The following is a 23266-nucleotide window of genomic DNA, read 5'->3' on the forward strand; positions in this document are numbered from 1 at the left end:
TGAACTGCTGCCTTGCACTAGATGCCCACCCCATCTCTACACAGAACTGCAGCCTGGCACTAATTGTCCACTCCATATCTACATAGAACTGTAGCCTGACACTAGTTGAAACCTCCATCTGTGCACAGAACTGCAGCTTGGCACTAGTTGCCGCATCGATTTCTACACAATTCTGCTGCCTGACACTAGTTGCCCACTCCATCTCTACATAGACCCGCAGCCTACACAGAACTGCAGTCTGGCACTAGTTGCCCACTCCATCTCTACATTGAACTGCAGCCAAGCACTAGTTGCCCACTCCATTTCTACATAGAACCGTAGCCTGGCACTTGTTGCCCACTCAATCTCTACATAGAACTGCTGCCTGGCACTAGTTGTCCTCTCCATCTCTACAATGATCTGCTGCCTGTTACTAGTTGACTACTCCATCTCTACATAAAAATGCAGCCTGACACTAGTTGCCCACTCCACCTCTACACAGAACTGCAGTCAGCACTAGTTGCCCACTATATCTCTACACAGAACTGCAGCCTGGCACTAGTTACCCACTTCATCTCTACACAGAAAACTCCATCTCTATACAGAACTGCAGCCTGGCACTAGTTGTCCACTCTATCTCTACACAGAACTGCAGCCTGGCACTACTTGCCCTCTCCATCTCCTCATAGAACTTCAGCCTTGCATTGTTGTCCACTCGTTTTCCTCATAGAACTGCAGCCTGGCACTGGTTGCCCACTCCATCTCTACCCAGATCTGCAGCCTGGCACTAGTTGCCCACTCCATCTCTACATTAAACTGCTGCCTGACACTAGTTGCCCACTCCGTCTCTACATCGAACTGCTGCCTGGCACTAGTTGCCCACTCCATCTCTACACTGAACTGCTGCCTGGCACTAGTTGCCCACTCCATCTCTACACAGAACTGCAGCGGGGCACTAGTTGCCTACTCCATCTCTACACAGAACTGCAGCGGGGCACTAATTGCCTACTCCATCTCTACACAGAAAACTCCATCTCTACACAGAACTGCAGCCTGGCACTAGTTGCCCACTCTATCTCTACACAGAACTGCAATCTTGTACTAGTTGCCCACTCCATCTCCTCGTAGAACGACAGCCTCGCACTAGTTGCCCACTCCATCTCCTCATAGAACTGCTGCCTGGCACTAGTTGCCAACTCCATATATACATAGTTCTGCAGCCTGGCACTAGTTGCCCACTCAATCTATACATAGATCTGCAGCCTGGCACTAGTTGCCCACTCCATCTCTACATTGTGCTGCTGCCTGGCACTAGTTGCCCACTCCATCTCTACATTGAACTGCTGCCTTGCACTAGATGCCCACCCCATCTCTACACAGAACTGCAGCCTGGCACTAATTGTCCACTCCATATCTACATAGAACTGTAGCCTGACACTAGTTGAAACCTCCATCTGTGCACAGAACTGCAGCTTGGCACTAGTTGCCGCCTCGATTTCTACACAATTCTGCTGCCTGACACTAGTTGCCCACTCCATCTCTACATAGACCCGCAGCCTACACAGAACTGCAGCCTGGCACTAGTTGCCCACTCCATCTCTACACTGAACTGCAGCCTGGCACTAGTTGCCCACTCCATCTCTACATTGAACTGCAGCCAAGCACTAGTGGCCACTCCATTTCTACATAGAACCGTAGCCTGGCACTTGTTGCCCACTCAATCTCTACATAGAAGTGTAGACTGGCACTAGTTGCCCACTTCATCGCCACATTGAACTGTAGCCTGGCTCTAGTTGCCCACTCCATCTCTACATAGGACTGCAGCCTGGCACTAGTTGCCCACTCCACCTCAACATAGAACCGCAGCCTGGCACTAGTTACCAACTCCATCTCTACATAGAGCTGTAGACTGGCACTAGTTGCCAGATCCATCTCTACATTGAACTGCAGCCTGGCACTAGTTGCCCACTCCATCACTACATAGGACAGCAGCCTGGCACTAGTTGACACCTCCATCTCTACACTGAACTGCTGCCTGTCTCCATCTCTACACAACTGCGGCCTGGCACTAGCTGCCCACTCCATCTCTAAACTGAACTGCGGCCTTGTACTTGCTGCCCACTTCATCTTTACACTGAACTGCAGCATTTCACTAGTTGCCCAGTCCATCTCAACACTCAACTGCAGCCTGGCACTAGTTGCCAACTCCATCTCTACACAGAAATGCAGCCTGGCACTAGATGCCCTATCCATTTCATACTGAACTGCGACCTGGCACTTGTTCCCCACTCCATCTCTACACTGAACAGTGACCTGGCAATAGTTGCCCACTCCATCTCTACACCGAACTGCGGCCTGGCACTAGATGCCCACTCCATCTCTAAACAGAACTGCAGCCGGGAACTAGTTACCTACTCCATCTCTACACAGAAAACTCCATCTCTACACAAAACTGCAGCCTGGCACTAGTTGCCCACTTCATCTCTACACAGAATTGCATAGGCACTAGTTGCCCACTCCATCTTTACATAGAACTGCAGCCTTGGTACTAGTTGACACCTCCATCTGCGCACAGAAATACAGCTTGGTACTAGTTGCCCACTCCATCTCTACACAATACTGCTGCCTAGCACTAGTTGCCCACTCAATCTCTACACAGAACTGCAGCCGGGCACTAGTTGCCTATTCCATCTCTACACAGAAAACTCCCATCTCTTCACAGAACTGCAGCCTGGCACTAGTTGCCCACTGCATATCCACATAGAAGTGCAGCCTGGCACTAAATGCCCTCTCCATCTCCTCATAGAACTTCAGCCTGGCATTAGATGCCCAATCCATCTCTACATAGAACTGCAGCCTGGCACTAGTTGCCCATTCCATCTCTACACAGAACTGCAGCCTGGCACTAGTTGCCCATTCCATCTCTACATAGAACTGCAGCCTGGCACGAGTTGTACCCTCCATCTCTACACAGAACTGCAGCCACGCACTAGTTTTCCACTCTATCTCTACAGAGAACTGCAGCCTGGCACTAGTTGCCCACTCCATATCTACACAGAACTGCATCCTGGCACTAGATGCTTACTCCATCTCTACAGAGAACTGCAGCCTGGCACTAGTTGCCCACTCCATCTCTACACAGAATTGCATAGGCACTAGTGTCCCACTCCATCTTTACATAGAACTGCAGCCTTGGTACTAGTTGACACCTCCATCTGCGCACAGAAATACAGCTTGGCACTAGTTGCCCACTCCATCTCTACACAATACTGCTGCCTAGCACTAGTTGCCCACTCAATCTCTACACAGAACTGCAGCCGGGCACTAGTTGCCTATTCCATCTCTACACAGAAAACTCCCATCTCTTCACAGAACTGGAGCCTGGCACTAGTTGCCCACTGCATATCCACATAGAAGTGCAGCCTGGCACAAAATAACCTCTCCATCTCCTCATAGAACTTCAGCCTGGCATTAGATGCCCAATCCATCTCTACATAGAACTGCAGCCTGGCACTAGTTGCCCATTCCATCTCTACACAGAACTGCAGCCTGGCACTAGTTGCCCATTCCATCTCTACATAGAACTGCAGCCTGGCACGAGTTGTACCCTCCATCTCTACACAGAACTGCAGCCACGCACTAGTTTTCCACTCTATCTCTACAGAGAACTGCAGCCTGGCACTAGTTGCCCACCCCATATCTACACAGAACTGCATCCTGGCACTAGTTGCTTACTCCATCTCTACAGAGAACTGCAGCCTGGCACTTGTTGCCCACTCCATCTCTACACAGAACTGCGGCCTGACACTACGTAGAACTGCAGCCTTACACTAGTTGTCCTTTCCATCTCTACACTGATCTGCTGCCTGGCACTAGTTGATCACTCCATCTCTACATAGAACTGCTGCCTGACACTAGTTGCCCACTCCACCTCTACACAGAACTGCTGCCTGGCACTAGTTGCCCACTCCATCTCTACACAGAACTGCAGCCTGGCACTAGTGTCCCACTCCATCTCTACATAGAACTTGTGCCTGGCACTAGTTGTCCTCTCCATTTCTACATAGAACTGCAGCCTGGCACTAGTTGTCCTCTCAATCTCTACACTGATCTGCTGCCTGTTACTAGTTGACCACTCCATCTCTACATAAAAATGCAGCCTGACACTAGTTGCCAACTCCACCTCTACACAAACTGCAGCCTGGCTCTAGTTACCCACTTCATCTCTACTCAGAAAACTCCATCTCTATACAGAACTGCAGCCTGGCACTAGTTGCCCACTCTATCTCTACACAGAACTGCAGCCTGGCACTAGTTGTCCACTCCAAGAAAATCCAGGGCCTCTGTTTTTGTTGGAACATCGAGACATTGATAGAGAATGAAGTTTTTAAATAATGAAGTTGGTGCGTTGATAGAGAATGAAGTTTTCAAATAATGAAGTTGGTGCGTTAAGTGTTGACACCACGCCATTGTCCTTGAGGAACTTGGCAGCTTTGTTCATCTCTGCCGTAGTCAACGGCGCAAAAACCGTGCTCTCGTACCTTGTGCCTGTGACTGGATTGGTTTTCGGGCACTTTCCTAAAGTTCCAGTTGCATGTTCGTTGTTGCCATGTTATTTGGGGTTTACATTATGATTAGTTGTAGAGTGAGCATTCCCACACTGAATCCCCTGGGGTGGACACCGCGTTGAACCATCGGACTCCGGACCAGCGTGGTTGGCGTTTATTCCTATAAGAATCCCATCCGCAATCCCAACACCGAAGATTAACACGGCGAACATCTGCAACCAACAAAGTTCCCGGCAGGAAAGGTTTGATCGGCGGCCTTTTCCGTTCCTCTCACCCCCGTCAACGGCGTATGCGTGATTTCTAGAATCCATTCTCTACAGACGACCTGGATAAGTAGAAATCTATATACCTTTTTCATGAAGGCGTCCGTGAAGCAGAGACTGAAGTTTTGGTTTTAATTAAACGTTTGCTTGCAGGTGATGCATGGTCAAGCTCTTTTAAATACTTTAAACACCACAATACTGAGCGAACGCGATAAAGCGCAATGTATCACTCATTTCTGGCTCTCGAAGCAGGAATTGTGTATGTAGGGACCCATGTGGACATACGTTTCGATGGCTTTGGATCTTAGTGCTTGGGTTGAATTAGCTTGGCCGTTTCTACGGCGGTATCATAGCGAAAGAGCTGAAGCAATTTGAACAGACACAGTCAATACAAGCTTTAATTTTGGTGTGTTTAATCAATGTATTGTTTTCAATGTTTGTTGTTTTTATTTCTGGCACTTTTTTGTGTTTGTTTAAGTTTAGCACTAGAATTCCGACGTTAAAAACTTCAATATTAAGGCTTTAGTTTTGAAATACTCACAACTACAAGTCTTGATTCATTTACAGGTATAAAAACATATTTTTGGATTTTAAATACAAACAGCGAAACCTTGGTCATTAAATAAATAATTGCAAGTTAGTCCCGAATCTCGAAGGAAGGTTTAAAGATATGTTATTCAGCATTAGGCCAATTGAATTCAATTATAATTACAAGAAAAACAATAATAATAAAAATAAATAAAAAATAATAACAAATAAAATAATAATAATGAAACTACTGCTACTGCTACTGCTACTGCTACTACTACTACTACTACTTCTACTACTACTGATGCTGCTGCTGCTAGTGCTACTGCTACTACTACTACTACTACTACTACTACTACGTTTCTTCCCTAGCTAGCTCGGACACGCTACCTTAAATTAAACTACAACCCTATTCTCGGACTACATTGTCCCAAAAATTAAGTATGAAATTAGTAATATATATATATATGTGATTAACAATGATTGCTTACAAAACCAATGATTGGAGAAATAATTATTATGGTTCAAGAATCAATGATTAATTATCCCAAAACCAAGAACGCACAAACAGAAACACTACAACACCTATGCTATAACTTCAAACAGGGCCAGCATACAAAACGCTTATAAACCAATCTCACAATATAGCAGTGAAACCCTTGGTCCTAATTGTATAGCTTGTACAGGGAATCAAACCATTGACCCTGTTCCGTCTGTACCGCAATGATCCAGGCTTACTAAGAGGCCAAAAAGAAACCCCACGGAGCGAGAGTCGCCATGTCCTTTTCCAACACAAAACCCCACATTAATTCTCCTAGCCTCCAATAGTTCAGAACCCGCCATAAACAGTACAAAAAGATACTTCAAAGCTTCCCTATATATTAACGTGATGTTCTCCCATCGGCGTCGAGACACTTACCATTTCTGGGTGGGTGTGTAAGCTTATTTATACTCGCACTCGGGCCTTGCCAATTCGGCGAGTGTTCAGTTAAGATTGTTAGTCATTTTAGGTTTTTGGAGCATAGTGCACAGACAGAATGTAACCCTGGTTATAGCTACCCTGGTTATTTAACGTTCACCAGCGTATAGCACTGTCACACGGGACCCCCATTTAATTAACGTCCCTCCCGGAAGACGATTAGTATTTTTTTAATGATGCGACGGGGGATCGAGCATGCGACCCCTGGATTGATAGTCAAGTGTGTTACCACATGACCACGGGTCCGCCACACTAACCAATTTTATGTCTTTCGCTGGTTTTATACCCTACCATCACGTGACCAAAATGGAATGGTCCATTTAAACAAACCCTATGGGTGAAACCATTATATATAACTTACATTATAGACTAGGGGTGTCAAGTTTATCAAACTTTTCGAAAAAAGTAGAAAACCATTAAGAATATAACTTCATTCGTATCAATCTTATACTAACCATGATTTTAATATTAAATACACAAAACATCCTAAAGAAGTAATAAGAAAACAGCGGAACTCGTAAAAAAATCAAATACTTTATAAATTTCACTAAAACAGGAATGTTTATTTTCCGGGCTCCGGACTACATGATTCAAGGAACATTACACTTCTACTACTAGTACTATGATAATAAAAATCAAAATGATAAATACGTAATAATAATAATGATAATACTTGGCTCTTATCTTTCACATATGTCACCATGACCTGGTCCAAATATCGCGAAAGAACTCAAATCATTTCACAATCCCAGCTCATTTCCACATGTAAGATTGACATGTTATAGATTCAAAAGTGCATTCTAATATTGATATAGTTTGTATAACTCGTTAATTAATTATACTTTTTTTTCAATTATCAATATATACATTTGCATAAGCATCTTATTTAATGATTGTTTATGTACGTTTGCTGGTTGGTCATATCGATATTTATTCTATGTGTAAATGGCCAAAGGCAATATGCCGATTTGCCAATAAAACTTGTTTTTCTTCAGAGCCAAAATGACACTGGAGTAATAATTCAAAACTCAAAAATGAAGGATATTTAAAAACAAGTTTTGCTCTAAAATCATTTTTATTTGCAATATTGACCATAAGTTTATATCAACATTTGCTTTGAGAGTATGCATTTAAATAAAGAGTGAAAAGAGTTTGAATCATTTTTCCTGCGATGGAGTAAAATTAGTTGAGATTGAGTAAGTATGTGTGTAATGTTAGGGCACCGCGTCATATGCAAATGGTCGTATAGCTGCAGTTTTGAGCAGACATTTGACCATTTCTTGTGTGTTAGTGTGGAGGTGTGCGTGCGCGCGTGTTTGTGCCTGTGTGCGAGTGTTCTTTTTGTGGAGCAAAGAACATATAGGTACACCGTTTAGAGCACAGGCGGCAGTTGCGTTGACATGACCCACCATACGGCCACACACCCGTCCTTAAAAAAATCAGTCTTTTTTTTTTCAAGACCAAAATTAATTGAAACATGATCATCTATCACAAAACCCTAAGTATTCCAAGAAAAAAATGCAAAAGATACTTATATTCTAATTAAGTAGTATAACGGTAACAGTAATTTAATTTTAAGTTGATATTTAGACCATATTATCAACGAAAGTGTCGTACGATCGTCTCTTCGAAATCACTATTCTTGGTTTTCGCAAGATGTTGGCTTGGACAAAAGAAATCTAATTTTGCAACTGAATAAATGCATTCGATATCGGAATTTCGCCGAGGATTCAGATGACTTTTTTCTTTATGAGAATAATCATGAAAAATGTATCGATCTATTCGTACGCATTTTGTGGGTTTGCTTCAAACTTCCAAAGATGATCAGTCATCTATGTGGCCGAGGTACGCCGCACTTTTTCTGTAGATAGTCTAAAATGAAATCTACCTGATTTGGTGTTTGATGGTGCATTCGTCCGAATCGATCTACGTAAAATTAATGAACAGAAAATTTGAAAATTTGAAAGTCCTCTACTTTAATTGACCCACTCACACATACCAGCCATTTTTTCCACTTTTCATTTCTACACGAGAGTCAATTTTAGCTACATATTAACCCCTTATTGACGGAGAATCTGACCATGTGTTGAATCATGTTATCATGCCTACGGAGTTGTTATGCCCCCCTTCGAAGAAGAAGGGTATATTGCTTTGCACAGGCATGTCGGTCCGTCGGTAGACCAAAGCTTGTCAAAGATCAAGGTCATAGTGACATTGAAATGTAAAAGGTTGTCCGAGTGATAACTCAACAATGCCTGCACCCATGGCCCTCATAATTGACTTGGAGGTTGGGCCTGACCAGTAGATGAACCCTATTGTTTTTGGGGGTCATCCGGCCAAAGGTCAAGGTCACAGTGACCTTGAATGGTGAAAGGTTTTCCATGTGATAACTTGACAATGCCTACACCCATGGCCCTCAAACTTAACTTGGAGATTGGGCCTGACCAGTAGATGACCCCTATTGTTTTGGGGGGTCATCGGGCCAAAGGTCAAGGTCACAGTGACCTTGAATGGTAAAAGGTTGTCCGTGTCATTACTCGACAATGCCTGCAACTATGGCCCTCAAACTTGACTTGGAGGTTGGGCCTGACCAGTAGATGACCCCTATTGTTTTTGGGGTAATCGGGCCAAAGGTCAAGGTCACAGTGACCTTGAACGGTAAAAGGTTGTCTGAGTGATAACTCGACAATGCCTGCACCCACGGCCATCAAACTTGAATTGGAGGTTGGGCCTGACCAGTAAATGGTCCATATTGATTTTAGGGGTCATTGGGCCAAAGGTTAAGGTAACAGTGACTTTGAACGATAAAAGGTTGCCCGAGTGATAACTCAACAATGCCTGCGCCCATGGCCCTCAATCTTGACTTGGAGGTTGGGCCTGACCAGTAGATGACCCCTATTGATTTAAGGGGTCAGAGGTCAAGGTCACAGTGACCTTGAAAGCAAACTCGACAATTCCTGGACCTATGGTCATCAAACTTGACATGAAGGTTGGGCCTGGCCAGTAGATGACTCCTCTTGACTTTGGGGTCATCAGGCCAAGGTCAAGGTCACAGTTACCTTTAACGCAAAAAAGTTAACAAATCTTTTCCCAGTGATATCTCAACAATGCCTGAATCTATGATCATCAAACTTGACATGTAAGTTGGGCCTGACCAGGAGATGACCCTTATTGATTTTAGGAGTCATTGGGTCAAAGGTCAGGTTCACAGTGACCTTGAATGCGATAATTGGACAATGCCTGCACCCATGGCCCTCAAACTTGACTTGGAGTTGTGTCTGACCTGTAGATGACCCCTTATGATTTAAGGGGTCATTGGATCAAAGGTCAAGGTTACACTGACCTTGAAGGAAAAATGCTTGTCTGTGTGATAATTTGTCAATGCCTGCACCCATGGCCCTCAAACTTAACATTTAGATTTTTGGTGACCAGCTGATGACTACTATGGATTTTGAGGTCATAGAGTCAAAGGTAATGGTCATAACACACTCTATCCTCAAACTTTGAATGGTCATAATCTTGAAACTGCCTCAACGGCATACAATGTTAGCGACAAATCAGCTGTCATTTCGGTCCATGCATATTTTATTCAATTGTCCATATAATCCTGACAACATGGCGCTCAGGGGGGGGGGGGGGGGGCATAATGTTTGACAAACATCTCTTGTTGTAGTTTGGGTCAAGATTTGGAAGAATGTATTCAATTTTGCCTAGAAAGACGCGAAGAAGTATTAAGTGTTAGACATAATGACTGAGTACTTAATTTAAAATATGTTGTTTTTAATGAGTAACATTATTTTTTAGACATATGACAGATGTTAGTGAAAATGGTATGCTTAAACAACCGTTTTATTTGGAATGTAAATGTAACCTATATTGCATTATATATGAATCTGGCCGTCTCATAGGTCGAATTATATTTAAGGGTATACTTGACTAAGCGTATGGATATTGATTTTACAATGTCAGATTTATTGGTTTCGCATTATACAACAACAAAAAAACACTCTTTAAATTATTGAGTGACTCCTTTTCTGTAAAATATTGACCCCCCCCCCCCAATGATAATATGACTCCAAACGATCGTTACTGTAAATAGGTATATAACCCCACCGAACAGAACCTACTGTATTAGGTCGACATGCTTGGTCATTTAATACGTGTGCTCTTAAGTCTTAGTAATGCCGCTGGTAATGCTGCAGCTATTGCTGTTGATACTACCACTACTGCTACTGCTATTGCCACTGTCAACACCACCGTCACCACCACCCACACCGATGATGATGATGATGATACCCCTAAAACTACTGTCGCTCCTGCTAAAATTGTTGTTGTTGTTGCCACTTCTACAACAACAGCTACTATTCCTTCTACTAACTATCATATAATTATACTACTGATGCTTCTAATCTTGCGATAATCAACTATATGTTGTTGTTAATGAAGGAACAAAGCTTTTTGTATCAATGCGAAGACCCTTCATTTATCTATTTATAATGACAAAGGCGCAAAGTACAAGGAACCCGTAAGCAGATTTTTGACATCCACAGATAAACGACTCTCCGGTATCATTTTACTTCATATACAGGAGTCATAACATGATTAGCCGGTAGTCGATAGGTTTGACCCGCGGGTCACTTTTTCTTAATGATTATGACTGGGAATCGTGATTCTATTTGGGTCAAAAGACATCTTTACGCCGGCCAAATCCTAACAGCCTCTTATAGAACAATACCGTAATCAAGTTGTTAAATTAAACGACACGATCTAAGCTAAAGGCGCTATATAAAAATATTTAGCTGTTGCGGAACTAAGAAATATAGTGAGTACATTTTGTACTTGCTGTATTCAATCTTTAAACATAACTCAAGAGTGTGGTTTAGATAGTTTAATAATAAACTATTATTGAAATATTTGTTTTATGTTTGACAAGTGTCGAAATAAACAAAATCAGATGAAGCGTTAAACTTAAGAGTCATGCACTATAGAAAGATTGTTCCGAAAAATGACCAAAATCAATGCATGCTTGGCGTAATGGCCATTAAATTTCAATGAATTAGCTGTTATCAGTTAACTGATAAAATTGCATGGAGAACCAAGACAGCCCTTTTACCCTTAGCACAAAACCACTGACTGGAACATTATGCATATGCTGCTAAAATCCAGGTATATGCAGGCATATAGGGATTTCCTTCGAAAATTGGATAGGATTGCTTGGCATGGCCTGCATATTGACGGTGACAAATTCGCGATTATTACTCATGGATTTTGTTTCTGGTGATTCGACATTACAAATTATGTACCTTACCGCATGGAAAATAAAGTCGTCGATTTTGGTCTGCAGTAGGTCACAATCAACCCTTAGAATATAATATGTATGAACACGTATGGAAAGTAGGTAAAATGCTTTATTTATTTCGAATAGACTGAAATAAATGTAAACAATACAATATGTTTATTTCATGTCACACGAGTGTTTTGTGTGTGTTTTTGTTATGGAAGTGGTGAGCACAAAGAGGAAAAAAGGTAAAACTATGCCTCGCACTCCGGTTGTAAAATCAAGCAAAGAAAACGCGTTAGGGGACGCTGTTCGGCGAAGATGCAAATGAACTATTTTAATCCCAGTTCAAACCAGTGTTTATAGCAAATGTAACATTCCACTGTAGGTGGAAGCACTTTCATAGTACGTTGGTGTATTTGGTTGGTAATATGCAAATAAGCAAAGCCCGGGTGCAGCAAATGTTGGCTTACCAAGACGCTTAATTACATTTAAAAATGCAACGGAGGTACGATTTTGAAAAAAAAAATGAATTTGTGTGCTCTTACATTTGACGAGAAATGTACTGTATTGCCAAAAACAAATGATGTTTGAAACATAACAATTGGATGCGATCATGAATTTGAGAAATTGTATCAGTGGTTTTGACGTTGTTGTTTTTTGCCATAAACCAGAAAATATATGAGCACAGCGTCACCTTGCTGCGAACTAACTGAAGCACGCGGTTGCCTTAATGTCACCATTGAACTTGACGAGATAAGTGAAATTTGTTCTTAGTAAATACTGTACACTGGAGTATTTTGTTGACCACATCAACAATATTTTGCTTTGAAATATATCGATTTTGGATGGCGGTAAGCCAAAAACAATGATAACAGTGCTGTTTCCTGATAAAAAAAACTTTAATTTAGAAAATGCTATACTGTTTTTAAAGATATCATTTGTCACGTTGTGTACTCTTTTTAGTGACAAATGACTTTGAACGCAGTACTTGTGTTTGAAACGACCAAAACATTTGCATGCGATTATCATTTTGGAAAAGGTTGAAAAGCACGAACCATTGTCTGTTTTTACCCTTAACTGGCACTGAAAAGGGAAATAAGCCAAATTTGCGTCATCGAACTGCGAAAAATTAAGATGGCCACAAGATTTGCAACAATTCAACTTGCCTACATACAAGTCATTTGGTTGTGGTAGTCCGACATTGGAATGAATTTGCAACCGCATGTAAGATTAATGTCTTTGAAAATTACGATTTCCGCGCTGACGGACGGACAGGCGCGTATGTCGTTAACGATTTAGCGAAGCAGTTGTTATTCTATGTATGTCAGGTCAACTATTAGAAGAAAAAAATCCCCATCTTGAATTCCATTCTTGTTATCCAATTGTTATGAAATTTGGTCAGAGAACTGGTCTGGATATTGTTTTAAACATTTATGAATATTGGACACCTGTGTTCAAAGCAAGTTTAACAAGTTAAATAGAAAGATAAATCCCCGTCATAATTTCAAGGTGTTTTCCTCTTGTTACGAAACTTCATCAGAAAACTTGTCTGCATGTTGTCTTAAACAAAAATGCATAAAGATTACCTCTGGTCAAAACAAGGCCGCTATTGGAAAAGAAGATATCTTGGTCAACATATCGGAAATAGGTTTCTGCGAACAATTTCCTTCTCGCTTGTGAAAGTGAGTAACCTAAACCTTAAACAGTTACCACTTGACTCAGAGGAGGTCTGTTTAAAACGAACAGTTAGCTCTTGACTCAGAGGAGGTTTGTTTAAAGCAAGCAGTTACCTCTTGACTCAGAGGAGGTGTGTTTGTAAAACAATACTTGTAGCCTTCTCTTGGTGTATAGGACATATACAATTATAGTCTATAAGTTTCCAATCACAATAAGCCAGAGTGGCCCCATTGGACTGTCCGAGCAAGGCGTCATTCAGCAGAGTTTCCGCCTGGGACGGACTCTTAAGGGTGCTGGCTTAGAACTGGTGTGTATTACTTTAAAGAGGAAAAGGTATCTGTGAACATATTTACCATTCCAAACCCGCTTGAAAAGTGTGACACCAACACCTTAAACAGTTATCTTTTGGCTCAGAGGAGATCTGTTTAAAACAAACGGTTACTTCTTGACTCGGAGGCAAGGCGTTTGTTAGTAGCTTTCTCTTGGTGCATAGGAGATATAAGTCTACAAAAAGGAAATGATTATCTGCGAACATACTTACCATTTCCTACCTGCGTGTAATGTGGGTAACCAGCCAAAGTCAGTCCAAGTCTTGGTTAAAAACAGGGAGTGACCACTTATCCGTATCCTAAACAGTTTTGTGTCTCGTGTCTTGGGTTGTTTGTTTGTTCTTACAAATAAGCGCGTCAATCGTTCGAAATTAAAAATCCTCATATTTTGAAAAAAAATGTGAAAAGCTGACCCAAAAAAGTCAATCCGGAGCCAAAAACTTCGTAACTAATGAAAGTAAACTTATGTGCATTGTGTATAAATAAAAGAGGAGTGGTGGTGGACAAGCTAAAGTCGTCTATATCACAAGTTATTGCTCTGGAATTAATGGGGAAGAAGACTGTAATGTGTCCTTCCAGACCTATAACTATGCACTGATTTACCTAAATTACTAAAAAGAAATGTGATATGTGTATTATTTACTGTCGTGGTGCACGTGTAGGCTATTTGTCTAGATCGGGTCAGTAACACATAATTCAGTAACACAGAGTTATTTCCCTTCAATTAGTAAAAAGGACGAAAAGTTATTCCGCAAGCATTTCTGTTCAGCTTTATTATAGAATTAAATTACACTTAAATAAAATATATGTCATTAAAACTACGGTCTGGTGATGCTTGTGAAATTTTTATCTGGACTGACGAGCAAACCATCCTCTTTCAGACTGTTCACATACCCAACGGTGAAGAAAACACCAGAGCGACGTTAGTAAGGCAAGGGAAGCAACTCATATGTCGAAAACAAGGAAACAAACGTTGGTCATCACCGAAAGACTTGTTCAAGATTTATGAAACATAAGTGCCATTGCCATGAACATTCAATATGTCGGGTCGGTTTTTGTCATAACATGTTATTTTTGTTGTTAATATTTATCGTTTGTTTCGGTAGCCATTCAATACCTTGAAACCCCACTAGTTTATGACATATATTTCGGATAAAACGATGACACCGTCGATCATGAATAACCGTTATGTAATAGGTAAAGTAAACCTGGTTTGGATGGGAAATGAGCCTTGTTCGGGCTTGCGTTGGGCTCGAACCCACGACCACAGGTACATTAGCACAGTATTCTACCGACTGAGATAGTTGTGTGGCTGTCCTTTGGAAAATCCTTTGGATCCAATTCATTAAATGACTGACAGATGTAACATAAGGGTAAGATGGAAAGAAAATAAATTCCATGCTTACGATGCATTAAGTCTCTATAGGTTATAGTTCATGTATATCAAATTAAAACACATTAATAGCAAAGGAGCGATAGCGACAGCTGGAATAATGTTTGATGAAATTATGATACCTGAACTAAAACTGGCCTATTCTGATCATTAGTTTTAGCAATGAAACTTATTGGCTGAGTAACATATACGGCACCCACCCGAGTAATTGAGATTATATACGCTCGCTTACTCCCTTGCAATAACAAAGTTTTCGGATGACATAACTGATTTGGTGTGTGTTGTCAGGGACAACATTAAATAAATAACATGTGGGTATGAGTAAACGTGTTGTTATATAACCGCACGGTAGTTATAGAAAGATTTCAAGTATATTCTACTTGTTACTTTCCGATGTGGAGTTTTCACCTGGTGTGACCACCGGAATACAAGCACGCGGCACGCTTTTTTGACGACTTGTTCTTGCCCTCACATACTACAAAAGGCAATATACTTTATCACGTTTTGCACAAGTCATGTCCTTTTTTAATTTTGAAATAAAAGACGCTTAGTTCATGGTTTGGTTGTTATTTTGAAGCTATGAATTAATATCAACATGTTTATTAATAAACATTAAAATCGTACAATTATTCCCTTTTAAGCGTTAAAACAATGTGTTTGGGTTACTTCCTAAACGAGTATAGGCCACGTCGTCTTGCATAACGATAACATTGGCTCTGTCTCGCAAACATTTTTAGATATTAACATGTTCACAGGTGACCGGTGACAATTATTCACATGAGATGATAGGCTTGTAAATTCCGGATATACTGTTGTGGAGTAAGGCTATGTGTTCCTTTCACCATACCTCGAGATAGTACCATTTTGTTTAATGTATTGGCGTAAAACATAATAAAGATGTAAACCGTTTGTAGCGTGCTTCCGTTTTGATGAATTAAGTCCTAATAACCCTTTTGATGCACATGTTGACATGACCGCCGGCATGCATGTACTTCTTTTAACACGTCACGAAGTGACCAGTCTTAAACGAACAAATGAATTTCGTTTAAAATATATACAAGTGCGGTTGTATTACTGAATACGGTCCAGCAAGAGCCATTGAAGACTGGATAAAACAGAATTTGTGAAATTATAAAAACTTTAACCCATACGTTGTCTCAATGTTTGACCAAATGACCTAGTTTTTGCCTGAGATGACACATTCACACTGGTCTTCTATCAGGTTGACACATAATCTGAACGAGTTTCAAAGTCCTAACACTTGCATTTGTGAATGCATTTTTTCTCGTTTTCACCTATTGTTTGACCCAATAATATGACCTATATCAACAATTGTTTGACCCAATAATATGACCTATATCAACAATGGTACGAAATATGTTGGTACGATTTATAGAAGTGTGGCCAACGTCAAAATAGAAATGGGGCATGTGTGCGTTGCAATAGGTTCAATACTCGCGATTGTTTCATACATGTGTATGATAGCGATTCCCACACATCACATTGAACAAGACTTACTTTCTTCAACCATTTTTATTGATTGGTCAATAATCTCATACATGTCCGAGAGTAATAAATGAGGTATACAAGATCAAGAATTGGAAATAATATAGGGAAGGAAGATATGCATAAGAATGCACAAAGAACCCGTCAGAGAAGAAGGCACACCTGAAAAAAAACACTATTCGGTAGTCCTTGTTGACAGTAAAGAATGAATGTTTAAATAAATGATAGGATGAGCTATATGAGATCGCGTGAGCACTTTATACATGGGATGGATTTATGGCGATATTTGATTGGGCATTCAAGTTCCTACGTTAATAAACCACTTTTGTTGAGTTAAATACTCCTGTATATAATACATATATAAAAGTTTGAAATGAGTCTGACATCGTTAGGCCATTTCCCCTTCCTCCTCCTCGTCGAATTCTCCTTCCTCCTCGGCGGTGGCGTCCTGGTACTGCTGATACTCCGACACAAGGTCGTTCATGTTTGACTCTGCCTCGGTGAATTCCATCTCGTCCATGCCCTCACCTGTGTACCAATGGAGAAAAGCCTTACGCCGGAACATAGCAGTAAACTGCTCGGAGATTCGCTTAAACAGCTCCTGGATGGCGGTGCTGTTGCCGATGAATGTGGCGGACATCTTCAGGCCACGGGGAGGAATATCGCAGACGGCGGTCTTCACGTTGTTGGGGATCCATTCAACAAAGTAGCTGCTGTTCTTGTTCTGAACGTTCAACATCTGCTCGTCGACCTCCTTCATTGACATGCGTCCACGGAAGATGGCAGCGACGGTCAAGTATCTGCCGTGACGCGGGTCGCAGGCTGCCATCATGTTCTTGGAGTCGAACATCTGCTGGGTAAGCTCGGGGACGGTGAGCGCCCGGTACTGCTGACTGCCGCGAGAGGTGAGTGGAGCAAATCCGGGCATGAAGAAGTGGAGACGCGGGAATGGCACCATGTTGACAGCCAGTTTACGGAGATCCGCGTTCAACTGACCGGGGAAACGGAGACAAGTTGTGACACCGGACATGGTGGCCGAGACGAGATGGTTCAGATCACCATATGTTGGGGTGGTCAGTTTCAGGGTCCTGAAGCAGATATCGTAGAGAGCCTCGTTGTCGATACAGTAGGTCTCGTCAGTGTTCTCGACCAGCTGGTGGACAGACAGCGTCGCGTTGTAGGGTTCTACTACAGTATCGGATACCTGCAAGGGGGAAACGAGTGTTAAGATCATCACAGCATTCGCATATCTGATAAGGAGTGATACTTTTAAAAGTTACAATCAGTAAGTTTTGACAAACTTTTAAATTATGAAAGTGCCAATTTTGCAGCATTATCTTGTCGGATCCAGCAATTCTCCTCATGCTTACTTTGGGTGATGGTACGACGGAGAATGTGTTCATGATTCTGTCGGGGTACTCCTCACGGATCTTGCTGATCAACAGCGTCCCCATACCGGAGCCGGTGCCGCCACCGAGCGAGTGTGTCAGCTGGAAGCCCTGGAGACAGTCGCAGCTCTCTGCCTCCTTACGGACCACATCAAGTACAGAGTCTACGAGCTCAGCGCCCTCCGTATAGTGACCTTTAGCCCAGTTGTTGCCAGCGCCGCTCTGTCCGAACACGAAGTTGTCTGGCCGGAAAATCTGACCAAACGGACCGGAGCGCACAGAGTCCATGGTTCCAGGCTCAAGGTCCACGAGCACTGCACGTGGAACATACTTCCCACCTGAAATGAAGTATAATAAATTATTATACCAAAAAAACCAAAACTGTTGTCTAGTTTGTTTTAAAACTATATATTAGGTATACGTGTATAATCGTTATTTTGTAGTATTAACTTCATAAACGATAACATGCACATTCCATTCTGAGAAGAGCACATTTACGTTAAATCTTCTTAAAAAAACCCTCACCATTTATGAATCATGCGTTCTGAGCCAAAGTTAACGAAGAGTCTCAAGTCTTTGCTCAAATTCGAGACAAAAACTTCAACTCGCACTTCATTGTAAGTTGCGTTCATGATGGTTAACTTTGCTCAAAATATAACAATTCATAAATTAAAGACTAATATACATAATATTTTGTAAATGAAAAGGAATAAAAACGATATGTTGTGAATTGTTTAGCTTGGATCCATAATAAAACTCTTCATACACTTGGATCCAAGAAACATTAGCTCAATGAACTATTTTCTGTTATTCATGTCGGAAAATAGCTCATTGAGCTAATGTTTCTTGTTAACACATACCCGACATTAAATAAAGATTCTTGTATCTTGTATCATGCCTCAAAAAGGATGACTCACTGTTGCCATGGTGATCATTAAAGTTAAAGATGGTGACGCATTATTGATCTCAATGCTTGCAACATTTTAACATGGAGCAAGCATGTAGTTAATTGCGTCCATAACTGTCTAAGGTACACGTTTAAATTTGAATAACGGCATGGCTATTTCTGTACTGGTTAGCGGCCATTTTTTCGCCGGTACCCATTATTCGCCCACGAGATTTAATATACAATTGATATTATGTGTTCACATGAATTTATGCAACAAGGTAAAAAAAATATCAGCATTATTGTAACTGCACCAGATTGTACCGTTTTTCCGGTGGGGTTATCTATTTTCCCGTTCAACCAAATTGAAAACATCTCGCCACAAATACTATTATTTCATTTCAAAAAGTAACAATCAGTTATATATATATATATATTTAAAGATTTTGTGGTCAGTCGGAAACTTTCTTAGATCTTTCTTAAGTGGACGAATAATTGGTACAGTACGCGGTCATTTCACTGGATTTTACTGAATATGATTGGCACGTAAATTCATTCTTAAAATAAGCATAAATTATGTATCGTATCATACTGATTAAAAAGTCAGTGTCTTTCAAGAAACCCTCTGTCTCCTAGCATTAAAGAAGGAGATCCATAACCAATAGTATTCAACTTTATTCATATAACTCTTGGCGAACATTACTTGGTTACGCTCAAATGCATCGTATATATCTAGGATTGTATAGGTGAACATTTGAAGTAGCATGAAATGTAAACGTCTAATTTATTCTAAACTAAATGAAGCAATTAAAATTCACTAATGTGACTGGCCAGAGACACCGTGACATGTTCAGACCAAGTTCAACCACAGGAGAATTCTACCAGCCTGTAACCTAGAAAGGCATGTGTGTTGAAGATTATTAAAGTATAAGAGTTTGGGCAGGGGTTCTCCCGGTGAGGATTTTTTAACAAGACGGAACTAGGGCACCATTTTATATATGTTGTTATCAGTAATAATATTACAATTGCATTTTCAAAATGTAGTCTACATGTAATTAAATATGAGAAAACGACTTAGAAACCTTGTATCGGTGAGGTCTCACCCAAAGGAGTGCAAGGGTTTACAAAATCCCCGTTCCTTGTAGCGAAGAATAATTCCGGGTTAAAAACTCCGGCAATGTCAACTTCCCGTGGGATGGTCTCCGCCGGTCCATCGAACTCCAGACAGTCGGGATTCATCCTATAAATGTCTCGAATCCCCTATATGCTCGCCGTCCCGAGGGGGGGGGGAGGGAACAAGTGCACCTGTTGCAATATTGCACATCTACTTACCCGTAGCCTCATTGTAGTAGACATTGATTCTCTCGAGCTGGATGTCGGAGTCCCCGTGGTAGGTGCCAGTGGGGTCAATACCGTGCTCGTCCGAGATCACCTCCCAAAACTGCAAAATACGGGACAAGTCTCACATAAATACAAGGGTTAAACAGCTGAGGTAAATACTAACCAGAAGCTTCAGTGAAATAGACGTCGATACGCTCAAGTTGGAGGTCAGAGTCCCCATGGTAAGTGCCCGTGGGGTCGATACCGTGCTCGTCAGCGATCACTTCCCAGAACTGGTGAAAATGGAATAAACTATTATAGTCTTATATCATGATGTTTGGATATCAAAATGCCGATATATAGTTTACAGCAATCATGACCGGGGCATGACTTGTTCTGCGAATGCCTGAAAGATATGACAAATTATTTAATATCAAGCAATCGGAACACTCTCCGCTCTCATCCTATGAAAGATTGCCGGATATGGCCGAGTAGCTACGATAAGATGGACTTCAGGTTGGTCACTGTTGAATCGACGTAGACTACAACGCCGACCTGCTCCAATGGTTCAGTCGAAGACAAATCGGTCACATTTGTAGCAGTAACCTATTATATTACATAAGGATCCGAATGCATGGTGATTTATCTATTTTGGCTGAGAATGATGTGCATACCAGTATATCCAGATATTATATTAGATTTAAGATGAAACCAGTGGCGGATCCCGCATTTAACTTCTATGGTTTTCTTGTGCTCCTCCCTATGAACACACAAAACAGGCTATAAACATGGCAATATTCCTTATCCATGAACTAAGGTTATTTTTTTGTCTAAAATGATGAATTTTGGCTTAACATATGCAAATTTTCTCTACCATATTGACGTCAAATGTTAACTTTCTCCTCTCCCTGGATCCACCAGTGGTAGCCACAATAATGCGCGTTACGGGAACGTTTTTTTAACTGGACATTTATTGTGTTCCCCATAAATCAAAATTGTCAAAGACTCTGAAGTGGCTGTTTATATGGACTACGCAAGTGAAATCCTACCACTAGTAGATCGAAGGGCAGGTGGGGGGGGGGGGCTCCCCCAAAATAAATTCGCTAATATTAACTTTTTTTCCAATATAGTAGAAAATGAGTAAAGAAATGCGGCATTTCGGACTAGAAATTGTTATAATTTTCTCAGGGGACTAACCCCAAACCCCCTTGTCAGTACTTTTAACCAAATTAATTTAGGTTCTGAGGGAGGGGCGCAAGTCAAAAGGTTACGCCCCTCTAACACCATATCCTGGATCCGCCCCTACAAACTATACACATGTTAGGATTATTGACCCTAGGCCGGGATAGATTATGACCAGCCATGCAGATCATAAAAATCTCATTATTTTGGCGAACATTCGTCCAGCCTCTCCGGTATGCTAGGTCGCTGTCAAGTGATATACAAGTGAACAGATAATAAGAACATGTAAATTCGTTTTCAACTACCTGACCTACATGTTCAGTGACCGCCGAAGTATTTAAACGGTTACATAGGCGTCCCGCGTGTAGAACATCTGGGGTAGTTCTGATGTTTAACACTTAGTTTAAATTAGTCTCAATCAACCAAATCTTGAAATCATGAAATAAGATATCGAAAATACTGAGAGAAAAGTGCTTAGAACCGATATGCCGCCATTTTTCATACAAGGATCAAATGATGACTATTCTAGAATTTAGAACCGGTATGAAATGAGAAAGGATAACATATATATACAATACTATCATATACAACCAGATATAATGATGTATTAAATTTTAAATATCTAACCTTAGCTCCGATCTGGTTTCCGCATTGTCCGGCTTGAAGATGAACAATTTCCCTCATTTTGTTTGAAAATTTGTAACTGACGCGACTGACTGCTGTCCAGATACTAATTCAAAAATTTCTCAGCCTAAACCGTTGGTAAGATCCACACTTGTTATGAGTGATCTTGCTCAGCGATTGGCTGAGGCACTCACGCATTTAGCTGGTTTCCCTCACGACAAGGCTGCCTAGCAACATTTGCGCGCCAATACGGGAACCAAACGACAGTTTGGCAGGTTGAATAACTGATGTTCATGAAATTATGCGGGTGGTTTGAAGGGACTTAGATACCACTAGCGGTACTAAACGGAGGAGTATCCGCGCGCGCCCACTCTAAAATTGTTTTAATTTTATTCTTTTACATCAATATCCGAGAAATAATACGAAAATAATGCACTTGAAATAACTATTTCAGATTTAAAGCTGCACTCTCATGGATCTTTTACAACTTTTTTTTTATTTTTTGTCTTAGAAAGAGCAAATTTTTGGATAAATATCTGCAAACCAATGATAAAAGATTGCTTACAAAAGATCAGATCGCAGATTTGCATAGTTCCGTTTGAAAATTAATGTTTTATGGCTTAAACCGTTACCATAACTGTTTCAGAAAAATGCATACAACATTAATTTTAAACTTAAAAATATAAAAATTCGCAATCTTAAATCTTTTTCAGCAATCTTAAATCACTGTTTTCCATTGATGTTCGCAAAAAATGGCTCGTTCCAAAACACTGAAACATAAAAAAGTTGTCAAAACGTTTAATCTGTGAGAGTACAGCTTTAAAAATGTTAATTGGAAACCTAATAAGCTCTAAAAAACAAATTAAATTATGTTTTGTTCGTATTTATCAGGAGGGGGAAGTACTTTCCTAGTTGTGCTTCTAAAGTGCGCGCCCTCTAAGGCCAAACCCTGAATCCCCTCCTGGACACCAGCTGGTACAGAAATCGACCAATTCAGTATTTCCTCAAAACAAGCTTACGGTTAGGCCATCATTTTTTAATAATCTGATTTACAAACCCGCCGACCCAAGTTTTTGCTAAAATGAAATAAAAATAAAAGAGATCATCAACTGTTTTATTTTTACTTTGCCCGCCGACCCGAAAAATTGGGAGCAAATAAAATAAAATAACTTCTTGGAAAAATTAAATTAGCTTTACATGATCATTAAAAAACAACTCGCAGACTTCATTTCCGAGTATTAAACCTATATCACGGGTTTCTCTGGGGATTCGAAGCTGACATTCGGCTATCCATCGACATTCTCTACAGCTTTGTGATCGCCGAGCTGCTACGGCGAAGTCATTGTCGACAACCCACGGAAAT

The 23266-nt window shown here is 41.0% G+C and overlaps 1 protein-coding gene across 2 annotated transcripts; it reads right to left on the bottom strand.

Moving 5' to 3' along the window:
* Nucleotides 1-16515: 16515 nt before the first annotated feature.
* LOC128227458 (tubulin beta chain) lies at nt 16516-22042 on the bottom strand. 2 transcript variants are annotated; one of them, XM_052938019.1, is made up of 4 exons: nt 21907-22042; nt 20110-20218; nt 17874-18229; nt 16516-17707 (listed from the first exon to the last, which is right to left on the bottom strand). In XM_052938019.1, the coding sequence occupies exons 1-4, from the start codon at nt 21961-21963 to the stop codon at nt 16892-16894; spliced, it is 1338 nt and encodes a 445-aa protein (XP_052793979.1). In that variant the 5' UTR covers nt 21964-22042; the 3' UTR covers nt 16516-16891. The 2 variants fall into 2 exon arrangements, with proteins under 2 accessions (XP_052793979.1, XP_052793980.1); XM_052938020.1 differs by lacking the exon at nt 20110-20218 and adding an exon at nt 20282-20390.
* Between the last annotated feature and the right edge of the window lie 1224 nt (nt 22043-23266).

The sequence above is a fragment of the Mya arenaria genome, chromosome 3 (assembly GCF_026914265.1).
Source record: "Mya arenaria isolate MELC-2E11 chromosome 3, ASM2691426v1".
In the NCBI taxonomy this organism is placed as follows: domain Eukaryota; kingdom Metazoa; phylum Mollusca; class Bivalvia; order Myida; family Myidae; genus Mya; species Mya arenaria.